General features: G+C 46.8%; 1 protein-coding gene and 1 pseudogene across 6 annotated transcripts; both read right to left on the bottom strand.

Moving 5' to 3' along the window:
- Nucleotides 1-348: 348 nt before the first annotated feature.
- Nucleotides 349-21,729, bottom strand: LOC142097764 (hemoglobin subunit beta-2-like). Of its 6 annotated transcripts, none has more exons than XM_075179887.1 (5): nt 21,617-21,684; nt 20,992-21,070; nt 20,083-20,183; nt 19,604-19,826; nt 349-543 (listed from the first exon to the last, which is right to left on the bottom strand). In XM_075179887.1, the coding sequence occupies exons 3-5, from the start codon at nt 20,172-20,174 to the stop codon at nt 424-426; spliced, it is 435 nt and encodes a 144-aa protein (XP_075035988.1). In that variant the 5' UTR covers nt 20,175-20,183; nt 20,992-21,070; nt 21,617-21,684; the 3' UTR covers nt 349-423. The 6 variants fall into 6 exon arrangements, with proteins under 6 accessions (XP_075035988.1, XP_075035986.1, XP_075035987.1 ...); XM_075179885.1 differs by having other exon boundaries at nt 21,559-21,663; XM_075179886.1 differs by having other exon boundaries at nt 21,525-21,630.
- Nucleotides 19,227-19,389, bottom strand: LOC142098724 (U2 spliceosomal RNA; annotated as a pseudogene).
- Nucleotides 21,730-24,623: the final 2,894 nt, after the last annotated feature.

Raw genomic sequence — 24,623 nt, 5'->3', positions numbered from 1 at the left:
CCGGAAGGGAGATCTCAAAAGTTGGCATGTATGGTTTTCCTTCTTATAGATACAGTTTTCCTTCTTAACGTACATATGACTTTATACCTAAGGAATTACACATTGGTATACTTTACATGGGTGGGAAGAATCAGTACAACATGTGTGTCCCACATGACTAAACTTTGTAATTACTAAACCAAAATTGTAACAATTTTTTATTGAATTTGCCATGTAGTTTTCATTTATTGAGACATAGGAATCTAAAAACAGACTTTCTTTTTAAATTAACATGACTAAACTTTGTCATCATTAATCCAAAAGGATAAAAAATTGCGATAGGAATCTAAAAGAAAACATAATGTGCTGTTTTTCTTTTAAAATATCATTTTATTTTTATTGATTTTATGCAGAGGTGACTCAATGTTAAATAATCACAGAGATTTAGTGGTATCCTTGGCTCACCAGAACTGCAATAAACTTCTCCCAGGCAGCATGGACTTTAGAGGTGAATGCAGATCCCAGCTTGCCAGCCAAGACGATCACCAGCACCTCACCGAAACGCTGTGAATAGAACGCAACATGATTAGTTTATTAAATCAGCTGAAATGGGAGTTGTGCATGGAAGTGAAAGGTGATAAACATACATTTTTGAGATCATTGTACAGGAAATGTGCATCTTATATGTACAGATGGGTCTGATACAGGACCTCTGTCATTCCAGAGATCCTCACCCCAGAGTGCTCCTGGTTCTCACACTAGAGTGCTTCTTATTCTCACGCTAGAGTGCTTCTTATTCTCATCCTAGAATGCTTCTGAACTAAAGTGCTTCTGATTTCAGTGGCACTTAGGCGTGATCATCACTTGAATGTCTGAAATCCTGTTGGTTTGGAAGGAAGCAAGCCTCATAATTACATGTTTATTATGTGTGGATATTTCTCTCTCCTTTCATTGTGATATATTTCTGAATTACAGATTTTTTGATTAAAAAAGAAGCTTTATTTGTATAAAGTACAAAAAACACAGGCAATTAGAGATGAGCGGGTTCGGATTTTGCTAATCCGAGCCCACCCGAACAGTGCGGATCTGACGGGATCCGAGCACTGTTCGGGTACTTCCGGCCGCCCAAGGACTCGAAAACGAGTCTATGACATCCAAGTCTCGCGTCGGATCTCGCGAGACTCGGATGTAATAAATGCCCTGCTTGCGGCCGCCATCTTCATTCTCCTTGTGGTTAGTGGAAGAGGGAGGTTGTTTCTGATCCTGTGCTCTGTCCTGCTGATTAGTTTATTAGTCAAGTGGTGCTTTGTCCTGCTGAGTCCAGTAGTACTTTGTCCAGTGCTCTGTACTGCTAATGTTTTTTTATTTAAAACTTGCAACATAACATTACATATGAAACAATAAAACCAATAGACTTTACTAAAGGTGGCACCAACCTATATTAAAAAAGACCAACTGAAATCAAAGGCTGATTTGCCTAACTTAACCGAAAGTCCAGAAGGGCTATTTGCCCAATTCATAAGTCCAGTAAATATAAAAGGATAAAATCACATAAAACAAGAAGGTGCCACCATACAAACAACAAACCCAACTCATATACATCACCGTATCCCACTAAGAAGCAAGTTGTAGGTGCATGTAAGCCATACTTGAAAAAATTTTCCACCACACAAAATCTAATGGGGTGAAAGGACAGCAAGAGAAGCCACTTAGAAAGGAGAGGCACCAGACTTTGACCCCCTAAGGAGGTCTCAGACTCCGCCACAGCTTGAGCCAGTTAGCATTGGACATCCGGCGACCCTCCATGCCCCTCAATTTCCACACCTCGTGGAGAATATCTTCCACCACTACCTCACAGGGAAGGACTTTCTGCCGGATGGTGACCTGACACCGTGCGTTCCACGTGAAATACCTGACCACTAAACTGACTAAAAAAAGTGTACAGAAATCAAAAGCCCTCCACCTTGCCTTGAATGCCCCGTAGACCCATTCAGGGTAACTAAGCCCCGAAAGGCAGGGGATCCCCAGCGACCTGAAGACTCTTTTATAAACCTTTACATTAAAGGGACACTCGAGCAAGAAATGGTCCATAGTCTCCTCCACCCCTAGACACTCCTCCCGTGGGCAGCCACGATCATCAGCATTTCTGTGCTTAAGGTTCCCTCTTACAAAAAGTCTCCCGTGAAAGGAGAGCCAGGCAATGTCCTGAAGCTTCAACGGGATTCTCCTCGAGTTAATCAAAGAAAGCCCCACCGAACTCACATCACCTGGGCAGTCTCTCAGTGACAGCGGAACCCAAAAGTGGGAGTGCAGGACTCTCTTCTCCAACTCCCTTCTAGAAGAGCTCCCAACTTCCCCCGCCCCTAAGCCCCAACGCCTTGTCACCTTCAATCCCAAGGAAACGTAGGTCGTGAGATACCCATGCCGGACCCGGAAACTCTTAACGGTGCCTCCCCCATACCATGCACTGAGGAAGGGATCCACCCATACCCTGAAGCCTCCCACCCACTGAGGAGGGGTCTCAACTAGGAGACTACTAAGGTGCAACTTCAGAAAGGTTGACATAAAGAACAGCACAGGGTTAATCATACCCAGGCCCCCATCCTTCCTCAGTCGGTAGGTCACAGCCCGCTTGACCAGATTCAGCCTATTCCCCCAGAGTAACTGGAAGAAAACTGCATAAACCCTAGACCATAAAGACTCCGGCAAAAGGCACACATAGCTGATGTACAGGAATACCGGGATCAGGAAGGTCTTGATCAGGTCCACCCTTTCCCGGAGAGAGTGTTTCCACCTCTTCCAGCTCACTACCTTCCGGGAAGCTTCCTCCAGCCTTAACTCCCAATTTTGCTTGGCATAATCACCAGGGCCAAAATGAATCCCTAAAATTTTGATCTTCTCACTCGCTCGGGGAAGACTGTCTGGAAGGTTGAATTCACAACCCTCCTCCCCCATCCAGAAAACTTTACTCTTTTCCTGGTTTACTAATGAGCCACTGGCCTCAGAATACCCACGGACCAGAGTCGTTACCTCCTCAGCTTCCGCGGAACTCGACAAGACAACAGTAACATCATCAGCGTAGGCCACTACCTTCAAGGGGCACTCCGGACCCAACAGCACACCTCCCAACGAGCTACCACCAACCCTTCTGACGAAGGGATCTATGGCAAACACATACAGGAGGGGGCTCAGGGGACAACCTTGTCTTACTCCAGAGCTGACCTCAAAGGACTGACCCACCCAACCATTCACAAGAGGGAAGCTCTCGGCTTGTCTATAAATGGTACGGAGCCAATTCACCACCCGCACTGGAAGACCATACCACAGAAGTAGAGCCCAAAGGTACTCATGATTTACCCTATCAAAAGCCTTCGACTGATCTAAGGCTAAAAGGTACTTCCCCCACTTCTCCGCACGGCACCGCTAAAAGTCCTCCCGCACCGCCAGGACAGCACTGAAAGTGCTTCGGCCCTTCACAGTGCAGTGCTGAGAAGGAGAGAGCAACTGGCCGGAAACCTGCATCACTCTATTAAAAAGCACCTTCGCCAGAATCTTCCTGTCAGTATTGAGAAGAGCGATGGGGCGCCAGTTCTCAATACATGACTGATCTTTCCCCTTGGACAGTAAGATAAGGGCAGAGACCCTCATGGAGGGAGGCAATAAACCTCTACCCAGGCTCTCATTAAAAACCTCCACGAGACGCGGAGCCAGGATGTCCCCAAAGATTTTAAAGAACTCAGATGTAAGACCATCTGGGCCTGGGGATTTCTTGACAGATAAACCATCTATCGCCATCCTGACCTCGTCCACCGTTATTTCATCGCCCAAGGACTCAAGCAGGCCGCTAAAATCACCAAGGCCAGGAGTTTCCCTCAAAAACTGGTCCATCCTCTCTTTGTCAAGTGACTTCTCCGATAAGAGATCGGAATAGAAGGACCGCACAACACCAAGAATGCCCTCCTTCTCCTCCCTAAGGACACCCTCAGCATCGCGCAAGCCCCTCACCTCCTTAGCATCTACCGAGTTCCTACAGCTCTGGAAAGGATCGGGCGAATGGTACCTCCCATAATCCCTCTCCAGAACCAAGGATGCATACCGGTCATACTGTATCTCTCTCATCTGAGCCTTCACCCGGGGGATCTCCCCACTATCCCCCTGGCCAGAGATCAAGAACCCAAGTTTTTTCCTCAGTGCCATGTAGGTGCTCTCTTTTAACAAGTTATTTCTGGCTACAAGGCCCCGAAAAAAGCTCCGGGTCCTTTTCTTCAGCATCTCCCACCATTCAGACCTACTCCAACATGCCTCCAAAAGTGATTCCTGGGATTCAAAGAAGTCCCTAAAAGACTGTCTTATCAACTCCTCCTCTAGGAGCTTAGAGTTCAGGCGCCAAAGACCCCTACCCTTCCGAAGAGTCTCCGAAGCATTCAAGGACATAGATAGGTAAACGTGGTCGGAGAACTCTACCGGCCTCAGCTCTGGAGCCAAGGTTTTCGAGCTCTCCTTAACAAAAAACCTATCTATCCTAGACCTACAACTACCTCTATAAAAAGTGAAACCCGTGTGGTCTGGAAAATGACGAATGTGTGCATCCACCAGACCAGCCTGCCTGACCATACTTACTAAAAAAAGGGAATCATAGCCCAGAGAAGTCCTTGAACCTCCCCTGTCTTTTGTCCTAGTGACGGTGTTAAAATCACCACCAAAGACTATCTGCCGGGCTGTAAAAAGGTATGGCTTTATGGCGCTGAAGAGGCATTTCCGACCCCACTTTGTTTGGGGTCCATAAATATTAATCAACCTTAAGTCATGCCCCCTCAGTTTGACATCTATCACCATGCACCTACCTACCTCAAGCTCAATGACTCGCTGGATGGTTATCATGCCGGTAAAAAGCACCGCCACCCCACCGTACGGCTCGGCCGCAAGAGACCAGTAGGAGGGCCCACGCCTCCACTCTCTTTTGGCTTTATGTAGGTCGGCTAGTTGACCTAATCTGGTCTCCTGCAAAAATAAAAAATCAGCCTCAACCGTGCTGAAAAAATCAAAGGCCAGATAACGAGCTCGTTCGGAAAGAATAGATGCCACGTTAATAGTGGCAAATCTAATGGGCTGGGAAGCCATCCTTCAGAGCTTTAGACAGTAGTAACAACTCACTTCTTTTTTATTTTCCTCCCTGAATCCTCATCAGAGGAGCCAAACCTTTTATAACTAAGGCCTGCCTGCAAAGACTCCTCCCCCCTGAGGACAACTTCTTCCCCCAAGGGAGGGACTCCGCCTGACCCTAGCATCCTACCCGTTGACCCACCAGGATCACCGCCACCCAGGGGCCCTGCTCCCAACAACTTAAACCGGATCATGAGGCAAACCAGAGGGTTTGCTATGGGGGACCTCAAGGGGTTTCTGATTAGGAGGTACAGGACACACGGGAGGATCCTGACTCTGAGGAACAAGGACCGGGTCACTCTCTGAAGACCGATCTCTCACCACCGGGGACTCTGGCACCCCACTAGGGGGGCCGGCTTCTATGGGATGGCCAGGGGGGGGATCCTGTATCAAGGGGGAACTAGGTCTTCTACAGAAGGAGGCCCAGATGGGGTTGTCACCTTATCCTTCAAATAGTGCCTAGCAGTTTTCCTGACACTGGTCTTTCTCATTATTTTTGCTATCTCCCCTAAAGGCAGGTCCCTTGACTTTTGTGATTTCCTATTTTGCCTGGTTACTTGGACTAAAGCACCTTCCCTATTCACCCTAATCTCCCCCTCCTCCATACTTTCTTTCTCGCTTGACAAGAACTGGAACCTGTTTGATAGAACTAACCCTTCCTTCCCCGTACCCTTCTTCTTGCTTTTGCTCTTTTGCCTGGACCATTCATTTGTCTGAACTTTGGCCATCGAAGGTACTGATAACTTAGTTAAGGGGCGGGGGATTTGGCGGAGGAGCAGGACTTTCCATGGGTTCTGCCGGTTTCTCCACTGGTTCCACATTTTCTACCACCTCGACTGCCCTCATTATTTCTTCATCTGTAACCGCAGCGTTATGAGCCGCATGGGGGCACTTACTGAAGGGGTGGCCTATTGTGCCACATAAATTGCACCTGATTTGGTTGCATGTCCTGGTTTCGTGGCCCATGCCCCCACAATGCCCACACTTTTGTTGGGGACAGTTGGCACTGAGGTGACGGAAGTCCCCACATCTGTGGCACATCCTCGGCTGGCCCGGGTAGAAACATTGGATCCTATCGCGACCAATGAAAGCCGCGGACGGCAAGTGTACTAGGCCAGCCTCCGTGCATTTTAGATCTACTGTGGTGGACCATCCGCCACCCCAGACGCCATGACTTGGGTCTGGCACTTTGACCAGAGGCGAAACCATCTTTGCAAATCTCCCCACCCAAAACCCAAGGTCCGCTGCTGGTATAGACTCATTTCTTACCAATATAGTAATTTTAACTCGCTCCTGGCGAGTTATGGCGATAGCCTTATAATTAACCCATGGATCTCTCGACCTGCACCCACCCCACCTGCTCCAGAAAGTCTGCAGGCCCTGATATGACACGAAGCTTACATCATACTCCGCAGTGTTAACAGGGTGGATGCAGGCAAAGAGATCCGCTGGGACAAACTTAAATGACTCTAGGAAAACTTTTAAAAAATCTGGTCTGTTAGGGGGGTCTTTCCCCATATATTTTAGTTGTACAACGTTGCGACGCCTGAAGGGCTGAGCTGCCGTTGGGCCAGGCCCTATATTCTGGGTATTCATACTGGGCCTTAAACCTAAGTTAGATACTGCACCCGCATATGACATCAGCCCTGGGTGAATACTTGGCCCCAGGAGAGGACTCTTAGGACTTGTATTTGGCCCCGGGAGGGAACTTGGATCTACCTGGCCTGACCCCGGGAGAGAACTTGTACTTGGCCCCGGGAGAGGATCTTTTGACCTCATAATCGAGCCCTGGACAACAATATCTCCCTGTACCCTAAGACTGCTACCCCCCCACAAGTTTTGACGCGATGAAGGGCCTACCTCTTCTGAGGCTGTCATACAGACTCCAGAACTGCTCACTAGTACATCACCACCAACCAACATGTTAGGCATAGTCTTAGACGCACTTTCTATTAAAGCAGCCGCTTTCCTGGCTCTGTCTGTTATGCATAAGGGACCATATGTAGTATCAATGATTTTGGCCTGAGTCGGGCTGAGTTCACTCCTCAAATTATCCCCCCGCTCCTTATGCTCAATCGCAACCACCCTCTTATCTGTACACACCGAGACAGCATTTTTAACTACTCCAACCGTATCAGTAGCATTAGCATTATTGGTAACATTAACATTATCTGCGACATTAGCATTATCAGCAATATTAGCATTGTCAGTAACATTAATAGCTACGTTAGCATTATCAGTAACATCAACATTATCTGCGACATTAGCATTATCAGCAATTTTAGCATTGTCAATAACATTGATAACTACACCAGCATTGTCAATAATATTAGCATTATCAGTAACGCAAGCATTACCAGTGACATTAGCATTGTCAGTAATATTAGCATTATCAGCTACATTAGCACAATCAATAATATTAGCATTATCAGTAGCATTAGCATTGTCAGCAACGGATGTACTGATCGGGATCGCTGGATCAGGCCGACAGCGAGACTGCGCCACGGAGGACAGCACAGCTGCTGTGTCACAGGCTACCACCCTGGTACTCCCTGGATCAGACCCCGCCTCAGCTGCTGCCACATTACCGCTAGGTATTGCTTTTATTACATTAATCTTAACATTCTTTGAGTCCGAAGGGATCATGGAGCTTACCGGTCTCTGGGCCGATTTGTCACTTCCGGTATCTTCCGGAAAAGCCGCGGGCGGCTGGGAATACAATACGGTCCCCCCTACAGAAGCCCGCACTGTACACCCACCGGGGACACCTTCGGTTCCTACCTGGCCCTTCACCGACCTTTGCTCACCCTCCAACACACGGATCTCGCTGTAGAGACCGCCATCTTCGGTTACCTCCTGCGACCCGGCCGCCATGTTTGGAGGCAGCGGCGCTGAGTCTTCTAGGAGCGTTGCCTGTTTAATCACTTTTAATTTAACCAGCAATTCTTCCTTTTCTTTCAGGGTTTCGGCTAGCTCTTCAATCTCCGTCGAGTACATCGCTCTGTCGCGGCTAAAAGCGCGATTCCTTTTCTTTCTCTTTTTAGTGATAAGTCTGTCAAGACCGCTGATTTCCAGTTCCAGTGTCTTGATCTGAGCACCAATCTCCATCTCATCTGGCTCACTGTCCTCCGAATCGGGCAGACACACTGTTGCCGGATCCACCGCCATATTAGGCCCGTCCTCCACCTCACCCGATCCCGACTCCTGTTGCATCACAGAGTCAGATGCCTGGATCTCCCGGGCCCCTCCAGACCCCATCCTGGGTCCCGTACGGGAGGATTCTCCCCTAGCCTGTTGTATCAGCACAGGCTGCAGGGTTTCCAGGTCCACACACGGCTGCATGTTCAACCCCGCTGACAGTTTCACCCCGGGCCCCAGTTGCCTCACTGGAGTCAGGGTACACATCTCCACCTCCTGCCCCCCCGTATTAGACTTCATACGGGATAGCTTAGGCCTGGTAAGTTCACTAGGCCCTGGGTGTACGTCCATCTCCTCCATCATGCTTAGGGAAAACACATCCCCAGATCCCGGGGAAACCCCTTCAGTTGGAGGGACCAGATCCGTGGCCCGGTTGATATCAGGCCGGCTGGTAGTATTATTCTCCATACATAACTCCATAGGCCCAGAAGCCTGGGGGCTCTCCTCCACTCCCCCCCCAGGATCCTCCATCAAGGCTGGGCTAGACACAGAACTTTACCCTGCAGGCTTCTGGAAGTCAGAGCTGAAACAAAACACCTCCTCTCTCTGTCCTGCTGAGTCCAGTGATGCCCCGCCCTGTGCTCTATCCTGCTGATTCCAGTGGTGCTTTGGCCAGTGTCTGTCCTGCTGAGTCCAGTGGTGCTTTTGTCCTGTATTTTTTTCTGCTAAGTCCATAGTAATTTGATAATTATCCAAAAATCTTGAAAAAAATAAAAATAAAAATAAATACCAAAAAAATAAATAAAAATAGAAATAACAAAATAATTAAAAAGGTATAAAAAATATTATAGAGCAATATATTCTTGCAGTCACAAAAAATAGGAACTGCAATCAATATTACTACGTTCACTGTTTCTACAGTCCAAAAAAATAGGAACTGCAATCTATATTACTACGTTCACTGTTTCAGCAGTCCAAAAAATAGGAACTGCAATCAATATTACTACCTTCACTGTTTCTGCAGTCCCAAAAAATAGGAACTGCAATCAATATTACTACGTTCACTGTTTCTGCAGTCCAAAAAAATAGGAACTGCAATCTATATTACTACGTTCACTGTTTCTGCAGTCCAAAAAATAGGAACTGCAATCAATATTACTACGTTCACTGTTTCAGCAGTCCAAAAAAATAGGAACTGCAATCAATATTACTACGTTCACTGTTTCTGCAGTCCCAAAAAATAGGAACTGCTATCTATATTACTACGTTCACTGTTTCTGCAGTCCAAAAAATAGGAACTGCAATCAATATTACTACGTTCGCTGTTTTTGCAGTCCAAAAAATAGGAACTGCAATCAATATTACTAGGTTCACTGTTTCAGCAGTCCAAAAAAATAGGAACTGCAATCTATATTACTACGTTCTCTGTTTCTGCAGTCCAAAAAATAGGAACTGCAATCTATATTACTACGTTCACTGTTTCTGCAGTCCCAAAGTGTGTGTGGTTTAGGGGTACGCTCTCTTGTGCTGCATATAATGGAGTAGAAAAATTTGGAGGATAAAGTAGGGAAAGATCAAGACCCACTTCCTCCTAATGCTGAAGCTGCTGCCACTAGTCATGACATAGACGATGAAATGCCATCAACGTCGTCTGGCAAGGGCGATGCCAATCTCCTAGTAGAGGGCATGTAAAATCCAAAAACCCAAAGTTCACTAAAATTAGCAAAAAAAAGAAAATTAAAAACATCTGAGGAGAAACGTAAACTTGCCAATATGGCATTTACGACACGGAGTGGCAAGGAACGGCTTAGGCCCTGGCCCGTGTTCATGACTAGTGGTTCAGCTTCACCCAAGGATCTAAGCCCTCCTGCCCCCCTCAAAAAAATTTAAAAGAGTTATGCTGTCAGCAACAACACAGCAAACAACTCTGCCTTCTAAACAGATGACATCACAAATCCCCAAGGCGAGTCCAAGGGTGTTGGTGGTTGCGAAGCCTGACCTTCCCATCACTGTACGGGAAGAGGTGGCTCCTTCCACCATTTGCAGCACTCCCTCGGCATATGCTGGAAGGATCACCCACAGTGTAGATCCAGATTTGGATAATCAAGGTGTCAATGTTGTACACCGGGAGGAGGCTATTGATGTAGCTGGCGCTGAGGAGGAACTTGACGAGGAGGACGCTGATGTGGTTATTTTAAATGAGGCACCAGGGGGGGGAAGTTGATGTCCATGGGATGAAAAAGCCCATCGTCATGCCTGGTCAGAAGACCAAGAAATGCACCTCTTCGGTCTGGAATTATTTTTATCCCAATCCGGACAACAAATGTATGGCCATATGTACCTTATGTAAAGCTCAAATAAGCAGGGGTAAGGATCTTGGCCACCTAGGGACATCCTCCCTTATACGTCACCTGAATAATTTTTATAGTTCAGTGATTAGTTCAGGAACTGGGGCTAGGACCGTCATCAGTCCAGGGACACCTAAATCTCTTGGTCCTGTTGGATACACACCACCAACACCCTCCTCGTCAACTTCCTCCACGATTTCCATCAGATTTAGTCCTGCAGGCCATGTCACCAGCCAGACTGAGTCCTCTCCAATACAGGATTCATCCGAGGAATCCTGCAGCGGTACGCCTACTACTGCCACTGCTGCTGTTGCTGCTGTTAGTCGGTCATCTTTCCAGAGGGGAAGTCGTAAGACCGCTAAGTCCTTCACAAAACAATTGACCGTCCAACAGTCGTTTGCCGTGAGCACAAAGTACGATAGTAGTCACCCTATTGCAAAGCGTATAACTGCGGCTGTAACTGCAATGTTGGTGTTAGACGTGCACCCGGTGTCCGCCATCAGTGGAGTGGGATTTAGACGGTTGATGGAGGTATTGTGTCCCCAGTACCAAATCCCATCGAGATTCCACTTTACTAGGCAGGCGATACAAAAGATGTACAGAGAAGTACGAACAAGTGTCCTCAGTGCTCTGAAAAATGCGGTTGTACCCACTGTCCACTTAACCACGGACATGTGGACAAGTGGTTTAGGGCAAACGAAGGACTATATGACTGTGACAGCCCACTGGGTAGATGCATCGCCTTCCGCAGCAACAGCAGCTGCATCAGTAGCAGCATCTCCGAAACGCCTGCTCGTTCCAAGGCAGGCAACGTTGTGTATCACCGGTTTCAGTAAGAGGCACAACGCTGACAACCTCTTAGAGAAACTGAGGGAAATCATTTCGCAGTGGCTTACCCCACTTACACTCTCCTGGGGATTTGTGGTGTCAGACAATGCCAGTAACATTGTGCGGGCATTACATACGGGCAATTTCCAGAACGTGCCATGTTTTGTCCACACAATAAATTTGGTGGTGCAGCATTACCTGAAAGGTGACAGGGGTGTGCAGGAGATGCTTGCGGTGGACCGCAAAATTGCTGGACACTTTCGGCATTCTGCCACTGCCTACCGCAGACTTGAGCAACATCAGAAAAGCCTGAACCTGCCCTGCTATCACCTCAAACAAGAGGTTGTGACGCGCTGGAACTCCACCCTCTATATGCTACAGAGGATGGAGGAGCAGAAAAAGGCCATTCAAGCCTACACAGCCACCTACGACATAGGCAAAGGAGTGGGGATGCGCCTGAGTCAAGCGCAGTGGAGACTGATTTCCGTGTTGTGCAAGGTTCTTCAGCCGTTTGAACTTGCCACATGAGAAGTCAGTTCCGACACTGCCAGCTTGAGTCAGGTCATTCCCCTGATCAGGCTGTTGCAGAAGCAGCTGGAGAAAGTGAGGGAGGAGCTGGTAAACCATTGCGATTCCACAAAGCATGTAGCTCTTGTGGATGAAGCCCTTCGTACGCTTTGCCAGGATCCGAGGGTGGTCAGTCTTTTGAAGTCAGAGGAATACATTCTGGCCACCGTGCTCGATGCTTGGTTTAAAGCGTATGTTGTGTCTCTGTTTCCGGCGGACACAAGTCTACAGCGGTGCAAAGACCTGCTGGTCAGGAGATTGTCCTCTGAAGAGGACCGTGACATGCCAACAGCTCCTCCTTCATTTTCTTCAACACCTGTGGCTGCGAGGAAAAAGCTCAGTTTTCCTAAAAGACCCGCTGGCGGGGATGCTGAGAACACCTGGTCTGGACTGAAGGACCTGCCAACCATTACAGACATGTCTACTGTCGCTGCATTGGATGTTGTCACAATTGAAAAAATGGTGGAGGATTACTTTGCTGACACCATCCAAGTAGACATGTCAGACAGTCCATATTCTAACTGGCAGGAAAAAAAGCCAGTTTGGAAGCTCCTGTACAAACTGGCTCTATTTTACCTGAGTTGTCCCCCCTCCAGTGTGTACTCGGAAAGAGTTTTTAGTGCAGCGGGGAACCTGGTCAGTGAATGGCGAAGGAGGTTGCTTCCGCAAAATGTAGAAAAAATGATGTTCATAAAAATGAATTATCAATTCCTCAATCAAGTACAGCACTGGCCTCCAGATACTACAGAGGGACCTGTGGTTGTGGAGTCCAGCGTGGACGAATTGATAATGTGTGAGGATGAGGAAGTACACACTGAAGGGGGCCAGGAATCAGAGCATGAAGATGAGGACGACATCTTGCCTCAGTAGAGCCAGTTTAGTTTGTACAGGGAGAGATGAATAGTTTTTTTTGTGTGGGGGCCCAAACAAACCAATCATTTCAGCCACAGTAGTTTGGTAGGCCCTGTCGCTGAAATGATTGGTTTGTTAAAGTGTGCATGTCCTATTTCAACAACATAAGGGTGGATGGGAGGGCCCAAGGACAACTCTATCTTGCACCTTTTTTTTCTTTGCCAGCTCGTTTTGTGGGGGTCCAAACAAACCTATCATTTCAGCCACAGTTTGGTAGGCCCTTTCGCTGAAATGATTGGTTTGTTAAAGTGCGCATGTCCTATTTCAACAACATCAGTGTAGGTGGGAGGGCCCAAGGACAACTCCATCTTGCAACTCTTTTTTTGGCATTATGTGACCGTCCAACAGTCGTTTGCCATGAGCACGAAGTACAACAGTAGTCATCCTATGGCAAAGCGGATAACTGCGGCCTTAACAGCTATGTTGGTGTTAGACGTGCATCCGGTGTCTGCCATCTGTGCAGTGGAATTCAGACTAGTTGAAGGAGGTATTGTGGCCCCAGTACCAAATTGGGTACCAGGGCCACTCCACTACGCAGTCCAGAAAGCTTTGTATCAGATATTAAACTACGTTCACTGTTCCTGCCAAATAAAAAAAGAATGAAAATGCCCTGTCATCAACGAAAACAAGAGGTAGTGACGAGCTAGAACTCCACCCTCTATATGCTGCAGAGGATGTAAGAGCAGCCATCTGTGCAGTGGAATTCAGACAAGTTGGAGGAGGTATTGTGGCCCCGGTACCAAATTGGGTACCGGGGCCACTCCACTACGCAGTCCAGAAAGCTTCGTATCAGATATTAAAGTAATTAAACTATGTTCACTGTTCCTGCAGTGCAGAAATATTAGTATCAGATATTAAATTACGTTCACTGTTCCTGCTACATCAAAAAAGCATGAACATGCCCTGCCATCAACAAAAACAAGAGGTAGTGACGCGCTTGAACTCCACCCTCTATATGCTGCAGAGGATGGAGGAGCAGAAAAAGGCCATTCAAGCCTACACAGCCACCTACGATGGGCCACGTGTTTGTGCCGCCCACTTGTGTCGCTTAGCTTAGACATCCAGCTACCTCGGTGCAACCTTTTGGACTAAAAACAATATTGTGAGGTGTTCAGAATAGACTGGAAATTAGTGGAAATGATTGTTATTGAATGTTATTGAGGTTAATAATAGCGTAGGAGTGAAAAAAACAAAAAAACTGGATTTAAACACTTTTTATGCTTTTTTAAAAATAAATCCGAACCCAAAACCCTAAATCAGAACCAAAACCTTTCGTCAGGTGTTTTGGCAAAACAAATCAGAACCCAAAACCTCAAGCTAATCAGAACCCAAAACCCAAAACACTAAAAGTGGCCGGTGCACACCCCTACAGGCAATACATTACATTCAAGTGTACACAGTACACCGTAAAACATAATCATGCATACATTTTAGTACAATACAAGGTATAAAGTACAAAATATAACATCCTACACTATACATCAAGTACTGCACTAACCATTCAAACATTAAACAATATCACATTACAATAAAAAACAGTAGATGTGAGGTGTAGGGTGGGGTAAGTCATGAGCAAAAAGTTTTATTGAGGACAGACACAAAAAGGGAAGGGTGCATAAATAAGGCATGACGATCAATAACACTTCAAACTGTGAGGAGGTAAGGGAGGGGAGGCACAAACCAAAGATTTTATTGAAAAAAAAAACACACAATGGGCAAGAGGAGAAGAGGGAGACGACAATCAATAACAATCAATCATCGTCTTCTTCTTCCTCAGGACTGTCAAGGGTGTTATAGTCTCTTAGCAGGCTGTGGATCAGCCTGCAACAGTCCTGGATGGTCATCATCTCCCGCTTCAAGTTGAGGCGATTCCTGGCAAGCCACATAGCGTCCTTATAACAGTTCATAAGGTGCCAGGCCTCCTGGATTGCCCCAATGGTGTGGGTTCCAGGAAATAATCCATAAAATACCGAATGGTATGAAAGGCAAGTCCTGGGCACACTGTCCTTAAGTTCATGTTCCAGGGCATCCAACAGTGCCTGTGCAGTGGGACAGTCCAAAAAAATAGGCTGCACTGTTTCCCTTCTGGTGATACAAAAGGGGCAGTATTCATATCTGCACAGGTTCCGGGAGTGCATGATTGTCCTGAGCAGGGCCGCCTTCAGAAATCATGTGACAGATCACATGATCGCAGGGGAATGATTCCTCCAGCCCTGCGACCGCATTCTGGTGCCTGGCTGTTACGCGGGCCCCCAGGTAAGTATGTGTTGCGCTGTTGTACCGGGCCCCCTGGTGAGCCCGGGCCCGGTACAACAGTACCCCCCCTGATGGTGACCCTGGTCCTGAGAGGCAGACCCTCTGGATAGCCATCCATGCAATGTCCTTATGTCTATTAGTCAGCCTCTTAGAGGCCACTTTCTCCCAGACGTGTTTGGCTGTAGCAACAGGGAGCCTTGGAACAGACTCCATAATGTCTTTCGCTCTGATGATCTTGTGGATAGTTTTAGGCTTCCACAAGTCTGGCTTAAGTCCCTCCAGCTTGTGCTCCCTCACAAATTGTCCATTATGTAGTCCAGTTGTAAGGGAAGGAGCTGTCCCATTTGTCCCAAACAAGGGTCCTCCAAAGAGGTAGGAGGAAGAAATGGGACATGGACTTCCCAGCAGAGCAGATGTTCTTTTCAAGGAGTGTGCTGCGGATGCAGTTACAAACAAAGAAGCCCCATAGCATGGTGGGGATATCTGGGATCCCTTTTCCACCTTTGAGGGGCTCCTTGTACATAACTGACCACTTCACTCTGTCCATTTTGGAGCCCCAGATGAAGTGAAAGACTGTCCTCATGATTGTTTTACAGACAGCAGCAAGAGGTGGCCAAGCTTGGGCCGTGTACTGCAGAACGGGAAGGATCTTGTTGCACAGCACCAGTGCTTTCCCTTCGATGGTAAGGTCTCTGAGGCTCCACAGTCCAATCTTCTGTCTGACTGTCTCCGGTCTCTCTTCCCAACACTTCAGGGCCACCTCCTTTCCAACAAACCAGACTCCAAGGATTTTGATGAAGTCGGCTTGATTGTGAAGGGGAATGCAGTGGGGGATGACAGGTGCCACTGTCCGAACAGCATCGCCTCTGACTTCCCGCAGTTGACCTTTGCCTCTGAAGCTCGGCCAAAGTTCTTGCAGGTCTGGACGAGTGCTGCCACCGAACACTGATCAGCGCAGAAGACTATGACGTCGTCCATGTAGAGCGAACACTTGGCCTCTAGATGGTCTGGACCTGGTGCTGTGATGCCTCTTATCTCTGTATTCCACCTGATGCACATCGTGAAGAGCTCTATACAACAAATAAAAGAAGAGGTGAAAGAGGGCAGCCTTGTCTGACCCCAGACAGAACTGAAAACGGGTCAGTCTTCCAGCCGTTCACCAACACCGAGCTGTAAATGTCAAGGTACATCAGGTTAACATAAGAACAAAACATATCACCCAGTCCAAACCTGCACAGAACCTTACGCATAAAATCATGAGAAGCACGATCAAAGGCCTTCTCCTGTTCAAGACTGACCAGGGCCACGTGTGCGTGGCGATCTTTGATGTAGTGGACCATGTCCCTCAGCAGCGCAAGGCTGTCTGCAATCCTGCGACCAGGAATGCCGCAAGTCTGGTCAGGATGAACAATCCACTCAATCACAACCTTTAGCCTGTTGGCTAGCACCTTGTCCAGGATCTTGTAGTCCACATTCAGGAGAGAGATGGGCCTCCAATTTTTAAGGTCGCACCTCTCCTTCTTGCGCTTGTACAAAATCGTGATCAGTCCCTCTCTCTCGGAGGCATTCTGCCCTCCATCACCATCTCCTCGTACAGTTCCAGCAGGTCCGGGCCAATGAGGTCCCACAGCGCTACATAGAGCTCCGCAGGAAGACCATCACTGCCCAGGCTCCTACCCGGCCTAAAGGATTTAGCGGCAGAGTGCAGTTCTCCAACGTGAGGGGGACTTCCATGGCTGCTCTACCTGTAGGATCAAAAAGGTTAGTGATACCTGACAGGAACGATTCAGCCGCATCAGTGTCTTTAGCCTTAGGGGAGCAGAGGTTGCTGTAGTAGTCTGTGACGACTCCCATGGCGTCCTCTTTCCCCTTTCTGGGGGTGCCAGTCTCGTCCTGCAGCTCAGTCAGGGGCTTGTGGCCGGAGTGGAGTTTTCTGAAAAGGAAAGAGTTACATTTCTCACCCTTCTCCAGATTCTCCACCTTGGAACGGAAGATGATGCATCTGGACTCCTCCTCGAAGTGCCTTTTCAGACCCCACTTGGCCTCCGCCAGATCATCCTTCACATCCCAGCTGCAAAGTTGGAGATCCAGCAGGAACTGCAGCTGACGCTGAAGCCTCCTGAAGTTTCTCTTCCTCTCACATGCCTGTTGTCTACCCTTAGCCTGAAAGAAACTGCGAAATTTGCAGTTGACACCAGTTAGACATATAATCAAAATACATTTTATAATTTTTCCAAGTCACATAAGCATCCCTCTGCTCAACCAACACCTCTTCTCTTTTTTTAGCAGAGCACAGTTCAGTTTCCAGGAGCCTGGGCTGGGAGGAAAACCGTGGCCCAGAACCCCCTCGAAGAGAATGGCCCTATGGTCAGAAAAGAAGCAGGGAACCATGACATGCCTGTTCTGTCTTACCGCTCTCGAGGTAAACACAAAGTCAATCCGGGAACGCACTGAGCCATCGTGGCAGCTCCAAGTATAGTTTACAGAGCCGGCCCCCATGGATCCCACTGCATCCCGAAAGGATGCTTCGGCTACCATCTCCTGCAGCAACCTAGAAGAAACATCAAGTTTAGCATTGCTGTTAGAACTTCGTCCTCCTTCCTCTATAGGACAGTTGAAATCCCCGGCGATCACTACCGCCCTGGTGGTTGCGAGCTGGGCCCGCAGGGTCTGGAAAAGCTCCAAACGCTCATTTTTACCAGGGGATGCATACACACAGAGGAGTCTGATAGGCTCACCCACCCAAGAGCCATCTACGATAAGCAATCTGCCGCAGACAAACTCCTGAATGGAATCTAGTGTGAAGAGGCTTCTCCTGATAAGGATGGCGACCCAGTCACTCCCCCCAGACCAATAGGAAGGCCCGTGAGACCACTGCCTACCCAGGTGCCTATCACATTTCTGACTGTCTAGAAAGGTAAACACAGACTGACTTCTAATCTTATCCTTCACACTCCTCACATTAATGGTAAAAAGTGAAAAATTAGCCATTAGTTGGGAGAAAAAAGAAAGTTAGCACAGTCAATACATTAGTTACCCTCCTTGTCCGGTGGGACTTGGTCCGGTCTGCCCGTGTCTTCATGGTGAGATGGGAGCAGACCTCTCTCTTCCAGCTGGTCGAAGAGGCAGATGTTGGGCAGCTGCAGGAATTCCTCCACTTCCTCCTCCTGTTCAGAATCCTGAGCCAGCAACTCCTCCACCATCTCTTCCAGATCCTCTTCCTGCAGGAGGAGGTCCTCTCCGATCTCGACCGCTGGTTTGTTTGAATAGTCAGAGCCACCAGCTGGGCTGTCTAGCTCTTTCCTCTTCCTCCTTAGTTGGTTCCCCTTACCTGCACAGGAGACAAGAGGGGGAAAATCTTCCAGGGAAAGGGAGGGAGCTGCAGTAGCGGTGGAGGGGGTTAGTGCTACTGCAGGGGAGAGAGGAGGGAGGGTTGCGACAGGGGGAGGGGTGAAGGTGGGAAGAGGACGGTAGCGGGTTGGGGAGGGAGAGGGAGTTGTGACAGCAGGACAGGAGGGAGGTGCTGTCACAACAGGGGTAGGGAGGGAAGGAGTGTGGAGGGAGGTTGGAAGGGGGGTGGGAAGAGGAAGGGTGGTCTTTCCTTCCTTCTTCCCAGGGGCAGGAGCAGGGGTGGAGGCAGGAGCTGCAGCAGAACCCATCTTCCTGGCTCTTCTTCCTGGTGCATAGAGGCTTGTCTGTAGGGCAATCTTCTGAAGGGGTGGCAGGAGCAGTGCAGGTATCCCCCCGCTGGGCAGAGAGGAGCAGGGGCTTCCGCTGAGGAGAGGCACTTCTTCCACTGGAGCTGGTCCCGAGGAGAGGAAGGCTTCTTCAGCTGGAGTTGCTCCCGATGTATTCTCCCCAGCAGGCAGGATCCAGCAGAGCTTCTTCTTCAGAGTCGATCTTCCTCGTATTCGTCTTCTTGTTCCTGGCAGGCTAAGATTGGGTGCAACAGGGTCCTTAACAGTTCCTCACCAGTGTTAGATTGTAATATCGATGAGCCCCAATCAGGTTTCAGATCACTGGGTTTTGGGCAGGAGAAAGACAGGTGCACCATGCAGTAAAGTCTACACCTGTTTCAACCCTCACCAGTGTTGGATTGCGCTATGGATGAGCCACAATCAGCATTAAGACCACCGGGTGTTAGGCGAGATAAGAACAGATACTACACTTGATCTTAGCCAAAAGGCAGAGAATTACAGATGGTATATAGGCAAAAATGGAGTTTATATCGTAATATATTGCTCTTTCATAATATTAGCTATTTTCTTTAAAATACTTTTTAAGTAATGGTCAGACTAGTACTTGATGTCATCATGACTAAATTCCTCCTACTTTCTAACTTAATTCCATCAACCTATTTGAAAGAGAATTGAATGACAGTAATCTACTATCATGCAGCTTTATTACTGTACCTTGAAGTTTTCGGGGTCCACATTCAGCACCTGGGCGTGACTCTTGCTGAGGTCAGCCAGGTAATGTTTAATATCATCCAGATGTTTAACGGCATTGCCAATAGCGGTGAGCACCTTCTTGCCATGCTCACGGACCCTGGGATTACCAGTGATGGCAGTAATATTGGACAGGTTTCCAAAGCTGCTGAAATACCTCTGGGTCCAGGGGTAGACAAAAAGCAGCCTAATGCATACAAATAGATTGCATAAGAAAAATGGTTAATATGCTCTGTTTTCAACTCTTCCTTTCTATGTCTATACTATGCTACTTACATAGTTCTAATATATTTACACATTTTCTATATACTTCATAAAATTGTTATATCTACATTAATAAATTTGCACTTCCTTAAATGTATATCTCTTATGCTGTATAGCATATAAATGGATTTCCTGCACTGTACAATGTACTATCTTATAAATATAAAGTTATGTGTTACCTGCTCATAGCGTCCAGACCATCCTGTTCAAGATCGATTTTTGCCCATGCAGAAGTGATGGCGGCTCTCTCTTCAGCTGTCCAGTGGACCATGGTGGATTTCTGATTAAAGGTTGTTAGTACAGTTGCAGTAACAAGATGGGATAGTGGACACATTTATAAGAGCATTTCCAAGGTCCACCCATGCTACACTATTTCTGTGTAATTTTTGTCCCCTTTTCCACTAAAATCTCAAAGGTCCGCAAATGAAAATTGCATTTTAAGAATTTTCAAACTGTTTTACCTACAGTGCATTAATTTCATTTATTTTTACAATTGCTTTACATGTTTATATTCATTTGTGCAGTTATACGTTGTGTTTCAAAAATATGATACTAAACATGCATAGAGAAATGTCTACCAGAAAATCATACCCCATTTTAAAGGTAATATAGATTGCAGTAAAACTATATAATGGTGTCTTTAATAATTATTATACTGCATTATCAAAAGTAAATCTTAGAGAAACTGTGGCACTGTAGCTACTGTAGAAACTGCAAGATCCAGCTTGTTTTTTCTAAAGGTTCACCAGTGCTACACTATTGCTGAGTCATTCTTTTACTTGTATGTACTAACATCTGCAAATGGTTATTGTATTTTAAGCAATTTCAAACTGTTTTACATACAGTGTACTCATTTCACATAATTTTGTTTTACAATAAATTGCTCTATAGATTTACGTTTTCTTTGGGCAATTATACATGTGTTTTAAGAATATAAATATAGTGTTTACCAGAAAATTCTATTCCTTTTTAAACATATAGGCTACAGTAAAATTATATAATAGTAAATAATTATTTTACTGAATTATCATAAAGCTTAGGCAAACTGTGGAGGAGTAGCTGCTGATGAACTGCAAATATTAGCATACCTTGTTAGCCGAAGGGACTTGTAGTTCCACAGTAGTTGGAGAGTCACAGGTTCCTTTAGCTTCTTATAAGTGTTTAAAGCTGTAATCATATCATTCTAATGTTTAGGATATTATTAGGTATTTCAAACATTACTAGAATAAATATGAAATCTGTCAAGAGGAAACCATGAAATATAATGCTTCTGCTTATTGGATACAATTTTACATAATGTGATTTCTCCCCAAGAGAGAAGACAGACCTATGTGAGCAGGAGAAAACTAAAGGGAATCACAGGTGCAGCAATGGCGCCGAGGACGGATAAAGGGGGATGGGTGCCAGGTGGCCTATGTGAGCATCATACAGATAAGGGGGGAACAGACAGGGAAGTCCATCCCGCATTTCACACCTGAGTGGTGCAGGTATCCACTCAGGGAAAGGTGAGGGCAAGACAAGACATGAGACAGAGCGAAGGGATTAAAAGGAGAAGGGGGAGAAATTTAATTAGAAACATTTTCAGTCTGCAGCCTGCACATGGGAGCTGTGTGTTATTTACTTGCACATATACAGCTGAATCATGGAGCACCGACCAGCAAGAAATAGGATCCCTCCAAAGCATTTCAGGAGTGAAGAGGGTGAATAGCTTACAGCCAGGTAGCTCGATCGTGGAGTCACATGGTCTCACTGAGGCTGCAGATACGGTGCTGGGGAAGGGTCAAAAACGTTTAAAGCATGAACAAAGCAGGACAACTGAAAGGGAAAAGGACTTGAATGCAGGACAAGCAGCAATACAACAAAGACAGAAAAGCAGGATTGCAAACAACAAAAAGGGGTGAGGTTGACAATTGAATTTAGTGAGATTTGCATTGGGCAGAACACACAAGCAGGGAATGCAGTTGCAGAGGAGGAGGATTTTAATTCAAGGGGTCTGCAGAAATTAAGTTTAGTCCTAAAACCAGCGTCACAAGTGATAGCACACTTTCAGCAGCAGTAAGCACACCATCAGCGCATTCTCAAGGGGCAGCGCTGAGAAGTTACCTTTACAATGCAGAGACACCATGCTCATGGGTGTGCATGTTGCCAACACAGCTATGTGACCGGCACCCCCAATCAACCCCTTATACATCCACAAAATATACACCAATGCAGGCAGACAATCGTTATGTAGGCTATCACAGAACATCAAGGAATCAAGGCTTGCCTGTGTACCTCTATGAAAGATTGCAAATGTCTGGAAGGCCCCCAATGTATCGTTCACCACCAAGGCTCAGTTATCAGCAGGATAAGGGTAGCCATTGTTGCAAACGCCACAGTCATGGGAGATTGGATAGCTATGCCAGAGGCACAGATCTAGGACATTGTATCATTTTATATCAGAAATGGCATCAGGCAGCAATCTATTGCAAGGCAGGGTGTGTCATGGCAACACGAACAGGAGCAGCAACCACACATGGAATATGAAGCAAGAAGATATAGCACCACAGGAGCCAATGCCATGCCCAGCATGGCACCTATGGATGGACATTGCAGAGTTCACACCCAGTCCAGCGGGACTCCAACACCAGCACAATGGACAGCTAGCGCCATGGCCAGAGCAGCTGCCGGTGTATCATTTACAGCTGACGCCATTCCCAGCGCAGCCACTAAGACATTCATCACATTGCAAGGGAATGGTGAGATAAATAATAGCATTGTGCAAAATTGTAATGTAATTGATGGTGACAATGTAGATAATGCAAATGTTAAAGTTAGGGATGCTTATAAGGATCAAGAGGGTGTGGGTTACAGTTCAAGTGACTATAGTTCATCCAAGTCGGAAGGCGAGGTGATGTATAAAGCGTTGACGGAACAGCTGTGGGTAGTAAGGTATAATAGGAGGAAGAAGAAACTAGTGGGCCCCGGGGTGGATGCGGTAATGAAGAGGCTTGGGCTGGTGGAGTCGCATAAAGAAATTCTTTTCATACAGGGAAGCGTAGCTGTGGGTTGTGATTTGGGTGCAATTTTAAGTTAATGGGTTTTCATTTTGATGGATAAGTGTTTGCCTATGGGTTGTGCAGTATCATGTGCATTTTTTTAAACTTTTACATCCTTTTTGCAGTGGTGTTTTGAATCAAGCACAGGATGCAAGTCAGTGGTACATTACTTGGATGATTTTTTGACAGTGGGGCCAGCGGAATCAGATCAGTGTCAGAATTGGCTGTTAAAGTTGGAGAATATGTTTAAGGATTTTAGAGTTCCCATTGCACAAGATAAAACAGAGGGCCCTAAGGCTGTCATTTCATACTTGAGCATTGTGATCGATACACACAGGAAGGAGTGCAGGCTCCCAATGGCAAAAGTGGTAAACCTGGGTGAGGCAATTACATGTTGTGTAAGGGCGAAGAAAGTTACACTTGGTCAAATGCAGTATTTGTAAGCTGAATTTCACATGCAGGGTAATTCCCATGGGGCGGATTTTCAAGAGTGTGAGGATACCGAGTTCAGCGTAACCTTCTGGGCCGCACAGCTGGCAAATATCCGAAATAAAACAAACAAGTTTATTTAACAAAATGGTAGCAACAAACAGCATTAAACATATTTAAATAATAACTTGGCACAGACAACATACAGGGTATAATGAAAACACTTTACCAGTATGCTTGTTACTTTCAGGGACTGCAACCCAAGCTTCTCCTCTCTCTCCTTTAAGACTACCAGCAAATGTAGTGGCCCTAAGTCACTGTCACTCTGCTTTTGACACACAGCTCTCCAAGACCTGGAGAGGTAGATCGGGGCAACGGCAATACTCCAGGGACCTATTGTCACTTTCCTGTCAGGGGCAGAGATTAATATATCTCAACGCCAGCCTGACCTCAGCTATCACTTTGTAGTGAATGCCAATTTGCTGTCCTATCTAGGTGTCTTTTAAGCTCAGAAATTACCTCATCACAGGTAAACCTACAGACAAGGAGATAGCAGGTGAGTCACTCCTGATTTAATTAGGAACAGGTATTGTTATGTGGCTATACAGCAGACAAGAATAGGAGAATGGTCAGCAAGCCGGGTCGGTACACAGGGATAGAAGAACCAGGGAAGTCAAACAGGCAGAGATCAGCACACAGGAAGACACTGGACACTTGGAAGACACTGCAATCCACGAAGAACAGGAGCCAGGAACAGGTAAGTGTTGCTCTGACACTCAGCGAGTGCCAGAGTGAGGTTTTTATGCTGAAGGGGATTCAAAATCCCCGCCTCTGGGTTGTGGTCATGTGACCGCCTCCGGGTGCGGTCACGTGGTCCTGGATGCAGAAGTGCGGCTTCTGGACGGAGCGGCGGGGATCAGGTAAGTCCGTTACATAAACATAGAGCTCTGTCTGTGGACCTGTTTCCTATGCTAGTACACATAGACCCACTGCTAAACAAAGATAAGAGACCGCCTGGTGTGATGTACATTAATACAGGACTGGTGGACAATAATCCTTTTTGCCTGGACTGAAACAATGGACTAATCTGCATGCTAACGATATAACCTGGCAGTTATTTTAACTACTTTCAAAATAGAATATACACAAGCTTAAATATGACTGACAAATATGGGGGAACCAGAGCTAGAAAAAGTATATGTTTGATAGTCCGCAGTCACCTCCTTCCCCAACAGTTAGGACAGCTAAATTTC

The sequence above is a fragment of the Mixophyes fleayi genome, chromosome 7, assembly GCF_038048845.1.
Source record: "Mixophyes fleayi isolate aMixFle1 chromosome 7, aMixFle1.hap1, whole genome shotgun sequence".
NCBI lineage: Eukaryota > Metazoa > Chordata > Amphibia > Anura > Limnodynastidae > Mixophyes > Mixophyes fleayi.
This window is presented reverse-complemented; position numbering and strand designations above follow the sequence as displayed.

What these genes read in the sequence shown, in the direction of transcription:
- LOC142097764 (XM_075179883.1), bottom strand. Translation starts at nt 21,587, where the DNA reads ATGCTTTGGAGGGATCCTATTTCTTGCTGGTCGGTGCTCCATGATTCA. An exon ending in GGTCTGGACGCTATGAGCAG is followed by an intron (nt 19,827 to 20,082) that starts GTAACACATAAC and finishes TGTATGCATTAG; the next exon opens with GCTGCTTTTTGTCTACCCCT. An exon ending in TGGACCCCGAAAACTTCAAG is followed by an intron (nt 544 to 19,603) that starts GTACAGTAATAA and finishes TTCTATTCACAG; the next exon opens with CGTTTCGGTGAGGTGCTGGT.